Source organism: Populus euphratica, unplaced genomic scaffold (genome assembly GCF_000495115.2).
Source record: "Populus euphratica unplaced genomic scaffold, PopEup_1.0 scaffold804.1, whole genome shotgun sequence".
Lineage (NCBI taxonomy): Eukaryota > Viridiplantae > Streptophyta > Magnoliopsida > Malpighiales > Salicaceae > Populus > Populus euphratica.
In genome coordinates, this window is record NW_011500593.1 from 93,980 (window position 1) to 109,605 (window position 15,626).

General features: G+C 37.5%; 1 protein-coding gene across 2 annotated transcripts in view; it reads left to right on the forward strand.

The window, feature by feature from the left end:
- LOC105115545 (dihydrolipoyllysine-residue acetyltransferase component 1 of pyruvate dehydrogenase complex, mitochondrial-like) overlaps nucleotides 1-15,615 on the forward strand; it is a 21,739-nt gene extending 6,124 nt beyond the window's left edge. The window contains exons 2-24 of one of the 2 annotated variants that reach the window (XM_011012460.1): nucleotides 7,034-7,194; nucleotides 7,444-7,482; nucleotides 7,845-7,902; nucleotides 7,975-8,008; nucleotides 9,000-9,046; nucleotides 9,156-9,200; nucleotides 9,374-9,447; nucleotides 9,602-9,671; nucleotides 9,984-10,169; nucleotides 10,272-10,316; nucleotides 10,416-10,489; nucleotides 10,788-10,857; nucleotides 10,928-11,317; nucleotides 12,124-12,184; nucleotides 12,267-12,311; nucleotides 12,400-12,483; nucleotides 12,927-13,003; nucleotides 13,255-13,317; nucleotides 13,695-13,765; nucleotides 13,852-13,912; nucleotides 14,442-14,502; nucleotides 14,602-14,682; nucleotides 15,195-15,615. In XM_011012460.1, the coding sequence (XP_011010762.1) occupies nucleotides 7,097-7,194; nucleotides 7,444-7,482; nucleotides 7,845-7,902; nucleotides 7,975-8,008; nucleotides 9,000-9,046; nucleotides 9,156-9,200; nucleotides 9,374-9,447; nucleotides 9,602-9,671; nucleotides 9,984-10,169; nucleotides 10,272-10,316; nucleotides 10,416-10,489; nucleotides 10,788-10,857; nucleotides 10,928-11,317; nucleotides 12,124-12,184; nucleotides 12,267-12,311; nucleotides 12,400-12,483; nucleotides 12,927-13,003; nucleotides 13,255-13,317; nucleotides 13,695-13,765; nucleotides 13,852-13,912; nucleotides 14,442-14,502; nucleotides 14,602-14,682; nucleotides 15,195-15,253 (1,893 nt within the window). In that variant the 5' untranslated portion in view covers nucleotides 7,034-7,096 and the 3' untranslated portion in view covers nucleotides 15,254-15,615. Of the gene's footprint in view, nucleotides 1-6,932; nucleotides 7,195-7,443; nucleotides 7,483-7,844; nucleotides 7,903-7,974; nucleotides 8,009-8,999; nucleotides 9,047-9,155; nucleotides 9,201-9,373; nucleotides 9,448-9,601; nucleotides 9,672-9,983; nucleotides 10,170-10,271; nucleotides 10,317-10,415; nucleotides 10,490-10,787; nucleotides 10,858-10,927; nucleotides 11,318-12,123; nucleotides 12,185-12,266; nucleotides 12,312-12,399; nucleotides 12,484-12,926; nucleotides 13,004-13,254; nucleotides 13,318-13,694; nucleotides 13,766-13,851; nucleotides 13,913-14,441; nucleotides 14,503-14,601; nucleotides 14,683-15,194 lie in introns of those variants that run through there. The other variant, XM_011012459.1, reaches the window with a different exon arrangement.
- Nucleotides 15,616-15,626: the final 11 nt, after the last annotated feature.

The following is a 15,626-nucleotide window of genomic DNA, read 5'->3' on the forward strand; positions in this document are numbered from 1 at the left end:
TTCTCCTCCATGTATTTGTTTTGTATTCTTTCTCTATCTCTAAATATATTGACTTCTCCCGTGGATGTAGGCGATTTTGCCGAACCACGTTAAATATTGTGTCAGTGTGCTTGGCCTCCTATGAGCAAATAACAGTACATCACCGGTCGAAATTCCCAACAATTGGTATCAGAGCGTTCGGTTTAAAGTGGTGTTTGATTTTGCTCAAAAATGAAAGTTGTCAAAATTGTGTTTTGACCATACCACTGTGTAGAGGAGGAAGAGACGAAGCCACTGGTGAAAACCGCGTCGAAATCGGACGTCGGAAACCGTCGCACGCGCCGGGGGGTGATTGTCCACGTCATCAGCCACGTCAGCAGGTCTGCACAGTCATCAGACACGTCACCTGACACATCAGCACTCTGACCAGTCAAACTGCCACGTCAGCAGTTCTGCACAGTCATCAGACACGTCACCTGACACATCAGCACTCTGACCGGTCAAACTGCAACGTCAGATTTGGTTGACCTATATGTCCTACGTGGATGACACGTCATTACAGCCACGTCAGCTCCCTGGATTTTGATCCTGTGTGGCAGAGTCTACGTGCAACCGGTTCTGAGATTGAATCTGGGCCGTTTATCAGGCCAAAATTGTTTTGATCAAATCTTAGCCGTCTGAAGTGCGATTTGGACGATTTCAGACTTGTTTCCAGCTAATTTGATCGTTCCGGATGCAATGGTACGGTCCGATCATTGAGATTGAGATCATAAAAGGCAGTGATGAATTATTAAAGAGAGATTGCCCGATTAGGAGGTATCTGATGGTCATCATGGTGGTCGATGGAGATGAAGAAGAAGAAATCACACATGTTTGCCCAATTACATGTGGTGAACTATCATGTGAGGAATTTTAATTGCCTTGAGGGAAGGTAAAATTGGGACACTCTAAACACCCGATCATGTGGACAATTTGAGGTGGAGAGTGAAATTTGATGAAGACCAATCTTGACGAATCTAAGCACTGGTAGTCTCGCCAGATGTTGAGAAATCAGGTATAAAATAAGGATACCCCAGATCACTTGTAAAGGAAAGCCGCGACAAAGCTAGCAAATGGTTGTATATACGAAAAGACAGTACGATGGATAGATATGGCCTAAGAAGTTCTGGCTAGGAGATTGGGTTTTAAGCGGGACCATTGTGACCCCTCCAATCTTTCCTGGGAACTTGCTTAGTGCAAGGATTATCCATACGGTACTATTTTCGTATATGTGACAGTTTGTTGTGAAACTGTTGAAGACTAGCAGGATGACGGCACAAAGGAACAGTTGGGTTCCGTATGATCAAAGATCTGATGGAGTGGTGATTTCTCCAAGGAAGTTAGATTCGGTGACTATAATTTCTCGAGGGGAGAATTGATGAAGACCCTGATAATGGAAGAGAAATACAGCAAAGGGATAAAGATTGGCACCCTATTTTGACTTGGATAAATGTTGTGACAGGATGAGCTGCTGTCAAACATAAACAAGGAATAGGGAGAAATCTGGAGAACCAAAATTGCACGAGAGCACACGAAGATTGTGTAGGAGTACCCGGAGGATCCAACGAGGTATTATAATGAGACAACAGGTGCAAGGAGAAGAAGAGTTCCTAGATGAAGCTCAGAGCAGAGACTATGAAAAAATTGTACAACAAAAGTCTCTTGTGCTCTTGATAAAGGCAACAAGCGAGGACCTTTCAATGCATGCAAGGATGGAAGGATGAACTGTTGCAGATGCACCTAATTGAGGGGGTGCAAACGCCTATGATAAAAAGCGACCGCCTATGATGAAAGGCGAAGACACCAAAGAGAGTTGGTGCGGGTGGAGCTGTTAAGCAGAAAAGGCGTAGAAGCTCCAAACATAGAAATTGAGGTGGAGGATTGCGAGGAGTATACCGCAACTTTCTCTTTCTATGTAATTAGTAGCAAAGAATTTATGGAGCCACTTTGAAGCATCTTAGCTGAAGGAGGATGCGACCGCCTATAAAAGGTGAAGACACCTTAAAGAGAAGGTGTGGGGGCTATGAGATGAGCCCATGATTAGACCGCCGCATGACGACAAGCGGAGACACCTCAGAAGAAGGTGTGAGGGCTGTGGAAGGAGCCCAGTTCAGAACGCCCCAGAGCCAATGTGATGGCTAGGTATGAGTGGACAGATGGATAGCAAATGAAAGGGTTATGATGAGTATGGAGACAAATGCAGGATTGACTTTCATGGATATTGCCCCCATGCTAAAGATCAATGAGCTAGAAGACATTTGCCTTGGACAATAAGTGGATGACTTGTGGAGCATTAAGACGCGACTGCTATGAAGGAGCAGAGGGCATGTGCAGGTTCCGGGAACAAGTTGACTCTTGTCAAGGTGATGAGCTCGGTAATGGCATTGTAATACTCAGAGTATGAAGACAGATATGGATCAACCTTTTATGGGCTGCTCCCATAGTTAAAGGTGGAAAGCTACCTAGACTCTTGAGACTAAGAGTGAGAGACTCATGGAGAAGTAAGACGTGGTTCCTAGGGTGGAACAGAGGGCAGGCGCAACTCCTGGATGAGTAGACTCTTGGAAGAGTGGTGAGCTTGTGATCATATTAAGATACTCAGATAATGACTGTCGCACTTGAAATATCCGTTTGAGGGGGTGTTGTAAGCCTTGATGTGAGGCTTGATGAATCATTCCGGACTGAGCATGGTTGATACGCTCGAAGGGGAATGTTGTTCCAGAGACAAGCGTTAACACTATTCAGATGTGATATGGCAGACCATCTGGTTATAGTGATCCTTTTGTGTAAAGGTGTGCTTTGGTTACTCTAATGATTGAAAGGTTTGGCGAGTACCTATAAACTTGGTCAAAGATGCTCTCAGAATGGAAAGCTTGGAAGAGCTGCAAGATGCAAGATTGTGTTGAAGAAGCAAGAGGATAATTGCCCCACATGAATGGCAAAGGGGGTGATTGTTAGGTTGGTTGCCATTTCATATAAGGCACCAACCATTTACCATTGACTATTGGTAGCCACCATTGTTGAATGAGATAGAGTTGGGGGCCACCATTGTTGAATGAGCTAGAGTTGGTAGCCAGCAATGTTGACAACAAACCAAGAAGAGCTTCCATGAATGCCTATAAATAGAGGCATATATGAGAGAGCAAAATGAGAGAGGAAGTAGAGCCAAAGAGGTGAGAAATGTAGGAAAGAGGGGGCTGCCATTGCAGCACAAAAGGAGAGAAATAGAGTGAGGTTGAGAGTTGCTTAAAGAGGGGATGATTCCTCCTCCTCTATTATTGTAAATCTTGTACTCTCCTACATAATGTAATGGCTTCTCCCGTGGATGTAGGCGGTTTTGCCGAACCACGTTAAATATTGTGTCAATGTGCTTGGCCTCCTATGAGCAAATAACAGTACATCACCGGTCGAAATTCCCAACACCTAGAGCATGGAATATATATATAGAATTAAAACTCTTGCTTGTTTGACCAAAATATAGAATTCAGTTCCACGGTACTGGCTTCATGAACCAAGAGAATGGAATACAGAGAACGATTTTTAAGATTACGTACCATAATCCGAGCTAAGTTAGTAGTTGAATTGTTCAAGATTTTGATTTTGTGAAATTTGTTTAATCCGAATAATTTTTTTAGAAATTCAGTTCATCCAACTTGATCGAATCCAAACCCGACGGGTCTAACTGTGAGGGAAAAAAAGTGTTAAGAATTAAACACTGCCATCCATAATTTTTTTTTCCCCCTCATTACTCGTACTGTACACCCTGGAGTGAAAATGAAAACCTCCAACTGGACCCTCACAACCACCAACTCTGATAGAAGCAATCAGGAGCCTTTTCTTCGTTCTTTCCAAGCTCAAGCTGTTGAGCTTTGTTTCCTCAATCCTCACAGCGACCAGGAAAGGGGTTTTGATTACGTTTTCTCCATGGGTTCCTTAATTTCTTCATGCCTTTCTTTCGTGTTTCTGCATTCAAATTAGGCTGACATGTTGCTTTAGATGAATGTGGATGGCCCTATTCTAGAATTTCCAGTGTGGGAAAACAGACAAGTCAAGAAGCAAGTCTTCATTACAAGTTTGCCGCGCAAATATAGTTTTTCAATTCAATTTTTGTAAAAAATAAATATTTCTTTTACTCTTTAGTTTCTAGTTTAATAAAAGTGAAAAAAATATTAATTTTAGTGACAGAGAAAGAAAATGGTGTTGATATTAATTCTAGCCAATAAAAAAACTAATTTTAACAATAAAATATTATATTTATGAGGAAAGTTGAACTAGTATTTCTCATCTAAAAAATTATTTAAAAAATCAGATCTAAATTCATAAAAAGTTTCTAAAAAGTTTCTGTTTCAAATTAATTTTAGATTTTTGTGTTATTTTTGTTTTTTTAATGTTTCACTCAATGAACCAGCCGAGTTATTAAAATTTAATTATGTCAATATAAAAAATAATTCAAAATAAAACTTAACTTATCTAAAATTATAAATTATCAAGTTTCTAACTATAATTAAAATTCACCGGTGTGTACAGACAGACAAGGGTCACTTTCTGGCAATTTGCGATTCGAGGAGAAAGAAGGGACATGTTGGTGGCATTTTGCTAGAAATCATGTCATGTCATGCTAAGAAATACTTCATCTAGATAGAACAAGCTATGTTGAAAAAAATGTGAGTTTTCCAGGAAGTCACAAGAACAGGGGAGAGAAAGGGTCAGCAGGAGCATATAGGAGGAGAGAAATTACTATCCGACGTGACCTGAGAAGCAACAGCACTAGCTTGCAATTCTTATCCTTCTGCGTGCACAGCATTACTCTATGAAATATGGTTTTGTGACTTGATATTGAATTTGCTGGCGAATCTCCTTGTATTTAAGGACTAGACTGACGTCGTTATAATATGTGTACATCAATTATAATTAAAATTGGATATATGAATTATATTTATGATCTAGAATTTTTAGGTTTTAAATTTTGGTTTGTATTTAAAATTGTGTTTGAATTTGAAATAAAGGAATTATTGACTTGGAATTAGTCTATCGATTAAGTTATTCTATGAGTTGACGAAGTAATCCTGGATTGATTTAGTGACCCAACTGTCCCTGTTTTGTCTGGCAGCTGTACTTCAAATTCTTTAATTGAGTTTAAAAAAATAAATTTTATATCAAAGTTTTTTTTTTTTTGTTTTTCCTTTACAGGTTGACCCGTTTTGTTCAGTGCCTATCTTTTGTATGCTCGAGAGGCTACAGCTGGGCTTTTATCCGGTAACAATCTTTTCGGACTTTGGATCTGGGTTTTCACCCAGAAAACCTTACAGAAAGGCAGGTGTATGGGCTCTACTTCAGCCCAAGTAGGTGCAGGACACAGAAAAAGGAATTAGAGGCCCAGACTCCAGTAATAATTAACAGCCGTTACTGAGTCAACGCAGATTATAATCTCTTGTGGCTCCCCCGCCCTTGGGGGATTAATTTTATGCTGGAATTGAATTCCACTATTTAAGTAATTTAATAGATTTTAAATATTTTTATTAAAAATAAATTTCAAAATTTATTCAATTTAAGTCGGTCAAAATACATTATTTATCAGACCTGTTTTTATTTTTTAAAGACCTTTTTCAAGTTTATATTATAGAGAAGAATGTGCTTATCAAAATACATTATTGATGTAGTTACCCAACAACCCCTATTTTGTCTGACAACTATACTTCAAATTCTTTAGTTGAATTTGAATTAGAAAAAAATAAATAAAATAAACTTTATACCAAAGTTTTTTCTCCTCTTCTTGACAGGATAACCCATTTTGTCCAGGGCCCGTCTTTTGTGTGTTAGAGGCTATTGTTGGGCTTTTACCCAGTAACAATCTTCTTAGACGTCGAACGTGGGCTTTCACCCAAAAAACCTTTACAGGAAGGCAGGTGTATGGGCTATACTCCAGCCCAATTAGATGCAGGTAGCGGAAAAAAGAATAGCAATCCATTAGATTATTTAGAGGCGCAGTCTCAAGTAATAAAAACCTCGAGGAGCTGACTGTAAATTTACCCAAAAGAAAAGCCGAAAGCCAAAAAAACAGGGAAAAAAGAAAGAAAGAAAGAGCACAGCTACAGTCCCTCTTATTTCTTATTTTTTATTTTACAGTAATCAATCAATTAATTTTGTTAATACGGTCCTTCTACATCAACTCTTAATATAAACTCAAATAGGTCTAGCTCCATAAGCTAAATGCTAGTTGTTCTTACAAGTGGGATTTGATGTGTCACAGCTTTATTCCTCTTATTTGATATAAGATCAAGTAACTTAATAATAAAAATACAATGAATATAGTTATCACATTTCTTTTACTAAATTATTATTGTTTTATTATAATTTTATAATTAATTTGTTATATACATAAACACCTCATGCCAGCTTAATTCTAAATTAGAAGACAGAGTAAACAATTGGTTTCACCTAACATGTGAACTTAGCGAGATCACAAAATAAAATGGTTTTAAATATGATTTTTTATTATTTATTTTATTTATTCTAAAAACTTAATCTGAACAGAAACACTTATTTAACTAAGAGATAATAATTATCATAATATCAAAAAGTGTTTCATAATATTTTTGGAAGCACTCACAGACCATTAATTATAGAAGCATAAATTTGATGTGCTAATTTTAGATAGACAATATTATTAAAAATAATTAAAATAAATAAATAAATGAAAAAAAAAAAAAACTGCTATAACCACAGCAGCATAACAAACGCCAACAGAATTACGAAACCAAGCCCAGGGAGGAGGTGTGTATTAAGAAAAAGTAATTGACGATGACCACATTGAAAACAGTACGAAAATAGAGCAACCTTTTGAGGTTAGTAGCCCCACCACACCTAAACAGCAATTTTTATAACACACCCACCCCTCCAGCGCAACCAGTCAGCCAGAATGAACCCATACACCGACTACGATCTGAATTTTGACTAAAAAAGGAATGAAAGAAAACCAAACAGAAAAACACCCCTAACTCGGCTCTTCAAAATAAAACAAACTTACCATTCTCAAATTCCCTCTCTCTCGATAGCAGCAGCAGAAAGTGAACAGAGAATGGCGCTGCTTTCGCGACTTAGGCATCCATTGACATCGCGCTTCGCACCTTCTCTTTTCAAAGCTCGACTTCTCTCTTCCTCTCGATCCTTCCCTCTGTAATTTTCTTCATCTTCACGTGCCAATTGTTTAGCTTATTTATTTGTTTATTTCATTTTTGTGTTGATCAATCAATCGGCCAGTCAGTTAATCATTTCCTGTTTCATCAAATCTTAATTGTAGATTTATTTATTTATTTAAATTACATGAATGAATGATTTCTTTTTTAAAAAATGTGGAAATTGACGATGTCTTTCTGTTTGCTCAATCCTCAGTTTAATTTTGATATTTTTAATTTCTTGTTACAGTCCTTGCTCTAATTTTGATGTCAATGGCTCTTTCTCAAGGTTTGCATCTTTTTACCCTTTACGTTTGTTCATTTCCTTAGTGGTTGTACAGTTGCTTTGGTGCTGATGTGTTAAAAAAGAAGGAAACAAACAAAGAAAGAAATTGGTGAAGTTGGAATTAGACGAAGTGAAAGCTAATTTGAGCAGGGATTGTTGATTTGTTTATTGAATTTTTTCGACCGAGAATCGGTGCCCAATTTGATTAATTTACTACGCATGCCTTGAATTGGTCTCTTTAATTTTTTTTTCTTTTCTTGTTATATTTCTATTTGGAGCAACCTAGCTTGCAACCTCTTTCTGTCCTTTTCTTTTTTGTGCATGCTCAATTTTGCTGGTTTTTCACTGTTGGTTATGTGCATTAGGTCTGCATCAGTATTTACAGTCAGTGGAGTACACGATGATAGTTCTTTGAAGCTCAAGGTTAGTGTTGAATTACGTGAGTTGTTCTAATTTAGACTTGTCCATTATCAGATGTTGTCTATTGCTTTACAGATGCAAATTGGTGTTCGACATTTCTCATCTTCTGGTACGTACCTCATTTTAATGCAATTCCTGATATTTGTCTGTACCTAAGGGAATCTTCTGTTGTTGCGTAAGGGACTTGGTTTGGTGTGTCTCTGTTTTCTTTAGAATTAATGAAACCAGTATGCTCTTATTTTAATTCTATGATCAGAACACTGATCTATGTTAGTTGGCACTGGGTTTATCCATCAGTAATTTTGTGAACGGATTGTGTGGCATGGACTTTACTAGCTCCAAGTTGAATCTGGAGTTGCAGGTTCAAACCATGAACTCAGCTAAATAATAAGGATCACAATGGACTTGGGTTTTGTAGTGTTTGTAACTTATTTTGCTACTCTCAGAGTAAGTAAGTCAACAACTCACATAATTTTTACTGAATTTCTTGCTGAAAATTGCATGTATTCATGCTGAATTTTTACTGATGAATGCTGGCAGAAACATAATTTCATGTACCATGAAAGATTCTTGAAATCTTTTATTTTGCTAAGCATGTTACGAAGAAAATACCAACCAGTTTATCTCTCCCGTGCTAGGACATAATTTGGAAAAAGGGTTTCTGCTCAATAAGCCAGTGAAATAACAATAAAATTAGCCTATATTCTACAAAACTTCCCAACTTGCTCTTTGTGCCATGCACTTCGTATGGGAGAATGGTAGTGAACTTCAGCTGAAATATGATAAATAATCTGTGGTATAAGTGCATGTTGAGTTCTGTTGAAGTAAGACTGTAGAGATTGTTATGAATTAAGCTAAAAGAAAAAGAAATTGATTAGAATTCATGCATGCATGCATGCATGCATCCCCTCAAATTCCAATGCAAGTTCACAAGCTCATCAGTTCACAAGCATATGAATTTTTCATCTTGCTGTGGCTGCCATGTATGTTGACATTAAGTTCTTTTTTAATCTTTGAAATGAAAAGGTGATTTGTAGAAGCCTTATCTTGCTTATGAGAACATTAATATTGGTATTTATGATTAAACTCCTGTTGTTCAGAGCCATCACATACAGTTATTGGAATGCCAGCTTTGTCTCCTACAATGGTAAGATATGCAGGAGTGGTATACTATAGGCAGGTTTCTCATCTCTTTTAGCTGGAACTTCTACTCTTCTGCAAGAATTCAAGTCTCTCTACTTGTTGTTCTTGTGCAGACTCAGGGTAATATTGCGAAGTGGAAGAAGAAAGAGGGGGAGAAGGTGAGTTAGTGCAGGATTTGATATAAGATGATGCTTGTAAATTTAGCTTGCTTACTTCTATAATGATGTGATTTGGAGATGGTTTTTGGAAATAAATCCTGCCATAACTGAATGGAGAAAATTTGTTGATTTCATCCATATATGGTTTCTGAACTAGTGGACCCATCTAACAGATAGAAGTGGGTGATGTCCTCTGTGAGATAGAGACTGATAAAGCTACACTTGAATTTGAATGTCTTGAAGAGGGGTAATTCTGCTCTTTCTAATTTTTTATCTGGTATATTTTTTTTGTGATATTTAATTTTTGGATCCACATTTGCCATTGGCGTGCTATGTTTATTTAACCCATCACAGATTGTAAAATTTCCTTTTCTTCATTGATGAGTACTGATCCAATGCAGGTTTTTGGCTAAGATATTGGTACCTGAAGGTTCAAAGGATGTACCTGTAGGACAGGCCATTGCAATAACGGTAAATTGTAATATAAAGTTTGACATTGAGGAAAACCAATCTTTCTGTAAAGGAGACAACCTCCCTTTCTGTACATTTTCCTGTGCACTTCTTTCTTTTCTTTCTGTTCCTCTTGGTACTTGATTATGCATCATAGGCACTTGTTTCTTTATTGTAGTATCCTTGAAGGATATTTTAATCACTTAAATAGGTAATATGGTTTCATCCTGTTTGATAAGTGAGATTTGCTTTTATGCTTCCTCAGCAATTTTCATTCTGAGTATGAACCATTCAATTAGAAGGTCATTAACACTCCTTTTATGGCTTCACAAGGTCGAGGATGCAGATGATATCCAAAATGTCCCTGCTACTGTTGGTAGTGGATCAGATGTTAAGGTGGAAAAATCAACCGACCAGGATGTCAAAAGTGAAGGTGGGGCACAAGAAACAAGCTCTATTAATGCATCAGAACTCCCCCCTCATGTTATTCTTGGAATGCCAGCATTGTCCCCAACAATGGTAGGAAAGGACGAACTAAATCAGCTGATGAATATGGATTGATTTGGTTGAATTTTCTCCTTTCCTTTTAAGCTAAACACTCTTTTCTATCTATTCCTTCAGAACCAGGGTAACATTGCCAAATGGAGAAAAAAGGAAGGAGACAAGGTTGGATTCTTTAGGCTAAATTGCTTTCTATCTAATTGGGTGATGCTGATTGACCAAATTATTATGCCTTTTCACTTGCCATGTCTCTGTGCTTAACAGATAGAGGTGGGTGATGTAATATGTGAAATAGAGACAGACAAAGCTACTCTAGAATTTGAAACTCTTGAAGAAGGGTATGGCTCTTTTGTCTCCCTCCCTCTCTCTCAACTTTGGAATTTTATACTTTTCTAGTGACACATGAGCAGCTTTTATAGAAGATCTCAAACTACTGGCTTAACTTTGTGTGTGACTTTGAGTACATGTGGTTTGGCTTGGTATACAATGGTACTATTTTAATACCTTAGATGTTATAGCTTTTAGAATTTGATTGTATTATTTTTTTCTCATAGAAATGAATGTGAACTGCAATTGATTTTGAATCTTATGCTATCTGTGAGTTTTTTTAATTCTTTGGTGAAATGTTGAATGCAGATATTTGGCCAAGATACTAGCACCAGAAGGCTCAAAGGATGTGGTCGTGGGACAACCTATTGCCATAACAGTAAGTCAGAGTTATTGTTCATAAATGTATGTTCCATGTTTTTATGGAGCAATAATGGATGTTTTGCCAGGTTGAAGACTCGAATGATATCGAAGCTGTAAAGACTTCTGCTAGCAGCAGCAGTGGCAAGAAGGTTAAAGAAGAAAAAACAACTCATCATGGTTCTAAAGCTGAAGCTAGTAAAGCAAAAGGCAATTTTAAGAGGATCAGTCCATCTGCTAAGTTGCTTATTTCAGAACATGGATTGGATGCATCATCTTTACATGCATCTGGGCCATATGGTACTCTGCTAAAGACTGATGTTTTGGCTGCAATTAAGTCAGGGAAAGGAAAAAAATCTTCAGCCGAGGAGAAAGGAGCTCCGCCACCTCAAAAGAGCCCCCAACCTTCTGCCATTCCTTCCCTGGAACCAAAGCAGTCAGATTCTTTTGAAGATCTGCCTAACACTCAAATCCGCAAGGTAATGCCATTGGTGTGTGAGGGAATGTCAATTTTCAAAAGCTATCATAGACAGATTGGGGATTGTTAGGGTGTCCTAGTGAATGGTTTTCCAAAATCCGATGCCCCTTGTTATTGACAAGTTCCTTGATTATACCGAAATTTTTTGTTAATAGTTATGAGGATATGTGAGTAAGCTGAGATGGAGGTGTAGGATTCAAGATAGATTAGATATCAAAGCATCTGTGAGAAGTTCCCACCATGGACATGGACAGATGAGAAAAGCTTTATGCATGATGGTCTCCAAAATCCGATATGCGCCATTAAGGAAAGATACTCTCCCTTCATCAGACGTCAGAATTTGTTTTTGTGTCTGATTCAAGGCATTTCAGACACATACCACATCAACTTCTAGTAGTTTAAGTCCAGATTTGATGCCCCTATATGCATACATGTTAATTGGCACTCTGGTGATAACAATACATGTTATTGTTATTGGAGTGGTTTTCTGATATTTGGATTAGAAGTAGGCACTCTCTGATCAAATCTCTGTTTCCTACGTACTATTTTAATGGATGTGTAGGTCACTTACATTTTTTTAGTTCCTTTTCCTTCTTGGTTGGTATGGATGCTCTATGTCTTCTTGCTTCTCCAGCGACCCCCCTCCTTTTTTTCTATCTTTCTCGAGTTATTTTTGGATTCTTCTTATGCACTTGTTTGTGTCATTGTGTTTGACAAATTCTTCTTCATCAAAGAAAATTATCTAAATCAGTGATTCTATTTTTTCAATGCAATATTGCTTATGTTTAAATAATGATTGATCTGCAGGTTATAGCTAGAAGGTTGTTGGAATCAAAACAGACGATACCACATTTATATTTATCCACAGGTTATATATAACAACTCTATGGGATCTATTTCACTCTCCGGTATATAATTTTTGTTCTAATGGTGTCAGATGTGTTCATCAGATGTTATTCTGGATCCTCTTCTTTCTTTCAGAAAGGAGCTTAAAGGTATAGAATTTCAGTTGTTACTATTGTGTTTCTCTGAGAAATTATAGCTGGCAGACTATTCATGCATCAGAGCTTCTTGATTTTACAGAGCAACATGATGTCAAAGTTTCAGTGAATGACATTGTCATCAAAGCTGTTGCAATTGCTCTGAGAAATGTACCGCAAGCTAATGGTAAGATATATTATAATTCTTTTAAATACTGGTTGCATCAGAACACTCAATTGCATAGATTTATTGCAGACCTAGATTTGGTTTTTGTAAGGAGATTAATTGACCAAAGAAATCATTCAACACATTTTGTCCCTCTTTGTGTATTTGATGCTGCTTTAGGTTATGTTGTGTTTTAAATTCAACAATGGCAAGTCTTTTTAATGCCATACTTTTGTCGGATTTATGTGCTTGCAAGAATGCATGCATTTCTTTAGGGTCCGAAGGGTGATCTAGAGTCTATGCCCCCACAGGGTAACCAACCCTGACTTTTCATGAGTGTTGGGCTTTGAAGTATGAATTCTTTTTTGGATTCCATAATATTTTTAAATTTCAGGAGAAAATTTACCATGCTGTGTCTCTATCTCCATTTCTAATACTGAAAATGCTACATCAATGCACGACAGCTTACTGGAATGTTGAGAAAGGAGAAATCATTTTGTGCGACTCTGTTGACATATCGATTGCTGTTGCTACTGAGAAGGTATGGTGTTTATAATCTCTTGAAAAGTTTGGACAAAAACTAGATTCCAAAAGGGCCACTTACCAGTTGTAGTTCAACCAAAATCAGTTAGTGAGAGGGAGAACTAGAGACTATTATACTTTTCAACATTTATGCATGAAGTAACTATTCTAAAGACCCTAACTTGTATCCGTGCATTTGCTAGCTGGTGGCTTTTTAACATTATACCTTTGTGACCTACAGAATTTATTATACCTTATTTGCTTATGCAGGGCTTAATGACGCCAATTGTTAGGAATGCTGATCAGAAATCCATTTCTGCAATCTCCTCAGAGGTAACTAATGTGATTTTATTTCTGTTTTGCCATGGTTGGATTCATTAGTGGATTTTAATAGACCATATCTCTTACACTAAGACCATGCTTGCTTCTAAGAATCCAGGGATAGGTTACACCTACAGTATGCGTACTCGAGAAATGTGTTAAGAAAATTCATTTTTATCGAAACCATGACTGTTGAACTCTCCACCACCCCCTACTCTCTGCTTTTGGGCAAGCTTGTGATGAACTTTTGGTCATTCCTTCTATATTTTTCAATCAGTTTTCATGTATCTTCTCCTCGTTTTCTGTTAATTATCGAGTGTCTAAACTTCTGTATGGGAAGACCACAATTTTGCTTTGCTTATTGTATTTTTGTTTGCTTGGAATTTCAGGTCAAGCAACTAGCTGAGAAAGCTCGGGTTGGGAAGCTTACACCAAATGAATTTCAAGGAGGAACATTCAGGTTCATATGTTATTAGGCTGAACTTTCTGAAACAAATACAATAAAAGACAAATGTATATACCCAATTTTTCCTTGTTATTGTGCAGCATTTCCAACCTGGGAATGTATCCAGTGGACCAATTTGCTGCAATTATAAATCCGCCCCAGGTTCTCTCTTTTCACCCCTCCCCCTCAAACTCAACCCTGAACATACACGTTCATGTATGCATTAAATTATGCTCTTTCAATTAAGGCAATATGATTGGCTTCAGCCTTGCAAAGAAATTTGTCACTATTTCAAGAGAGAGAGAAAATCAAATGACTGTGGCCCTCTTGGGTTTAGGCATCGCATATAGCTTGAATATCTGCTGTTTTTCATCTCCTTTACTGGAAGAAATGAGTCATGAGTAGCTAGTGTTTAAATTCTCCTTAGTCAAATATCATTCCTTTTTTATGCCGAACAAACACCTTCCATGTTTCTGGAAAATATTGCTGCTGTTAAATTTTTAAAATGGAACTATCATAGACATGTGGTCTTTATTTTTAAAACAGCAATATCATAAACATGTGATCTTTTATTTGTCCCGGTGTTGATTAAATCAGAAGTGGGCATGGAAAAAAATACAGAGATACACTACGACCATCATTGTTGGCTTCCCGTAGATGTATAGTATATAAAAGATCTCTTTTATTGCAGGCTGGCATACTTGCTGTTGGTAGAGGGAACAAAGTTGTTGAACCACTACTTGGAAGTGATGGTAAGTATCTGCTGGTTGTAGGTTCTGCCACCTGATATTTGTTGGTTTCGAGTACCAGAACTTCTTTGAGTGCTATAACTTGAACTTTCTTTCTACCAGGAATTGAGAGGCCTGCAGTTATCAACAAAATGAACTTGACTTTATCTGCTGATCATCGTGTTTTTGATGGCCAAGTCTCAGGTCTGTAATTCTCAAAATTTCTTTACTTTAATTAGGGAAGGTATTTTGAAAAATGCTGTGAACGTTATTCAAATTCGAATTCAAAATAGAGCATATTTGAGGATTTGGATTCTATTGGATCGCCTCCTTCTTAATGGTATCTTTAAATGAGGGTACCTCTTCAAAGGCAGGGATACTGCTAAAAGGCCTTATCTCCAATTGGACAAGTTCTTCCTAGGGCGTTGAGGTAATGCTGTTATGTAATCTGGGGACATAAGGCATCGAATCTTGGAGATCCATGAGCTTTCCAACTAGTTACGGGCAGTTTTTGAATTTGTGGTTTTTCTCCCTGTCCCTCCTAACGGACAAATGAAATTAATAATGGGTGGTAATTTCAGTTTATTTTTTCCCCTGACCGCTTATCATGTAGCACATTTTCGAACATGCTACTTGGGCAGCTTGACTGCTGCCTGGGGCATGTTTATATGCAGAACTTCACAACAACTTTTGAGCTTAAACTATTTTCTTTGCAGGTGCATTCCTATCAGCTTTGCGTGCTAATTTCAGTGATATCCGCAGGCTGCTTCTGTGATATTGAAATAAGCCCTCAAAACTAACAAATGGGTCCAAGAAATGATCCATTTCTGTTCTTGAGCGAGTTGGGGAATTTTCGATGGATTGCACAAATTTATTTCCGGGGTATTTGTTACCACTGCAATTTGTTGTGCCATATCATTTTTGCACAGTTTTGTTATTCATTTTACCAGGCATGTCCGCCGTTATAACCGGTTCAGGAACCAATTGATGGTACTAGGTGAGTTTTCAAAAAGAACTTTTCAGCCGCCCTGATGTAGTTGCAGGTGTCTTTAAGAAAGAATAATGTACATGAAAACCACGGAAATTTTATGCATCTAGATCAATAAAATGCTGCTTTCAGTGAGCTGAGTTCTGTGAGGGGCATTCCT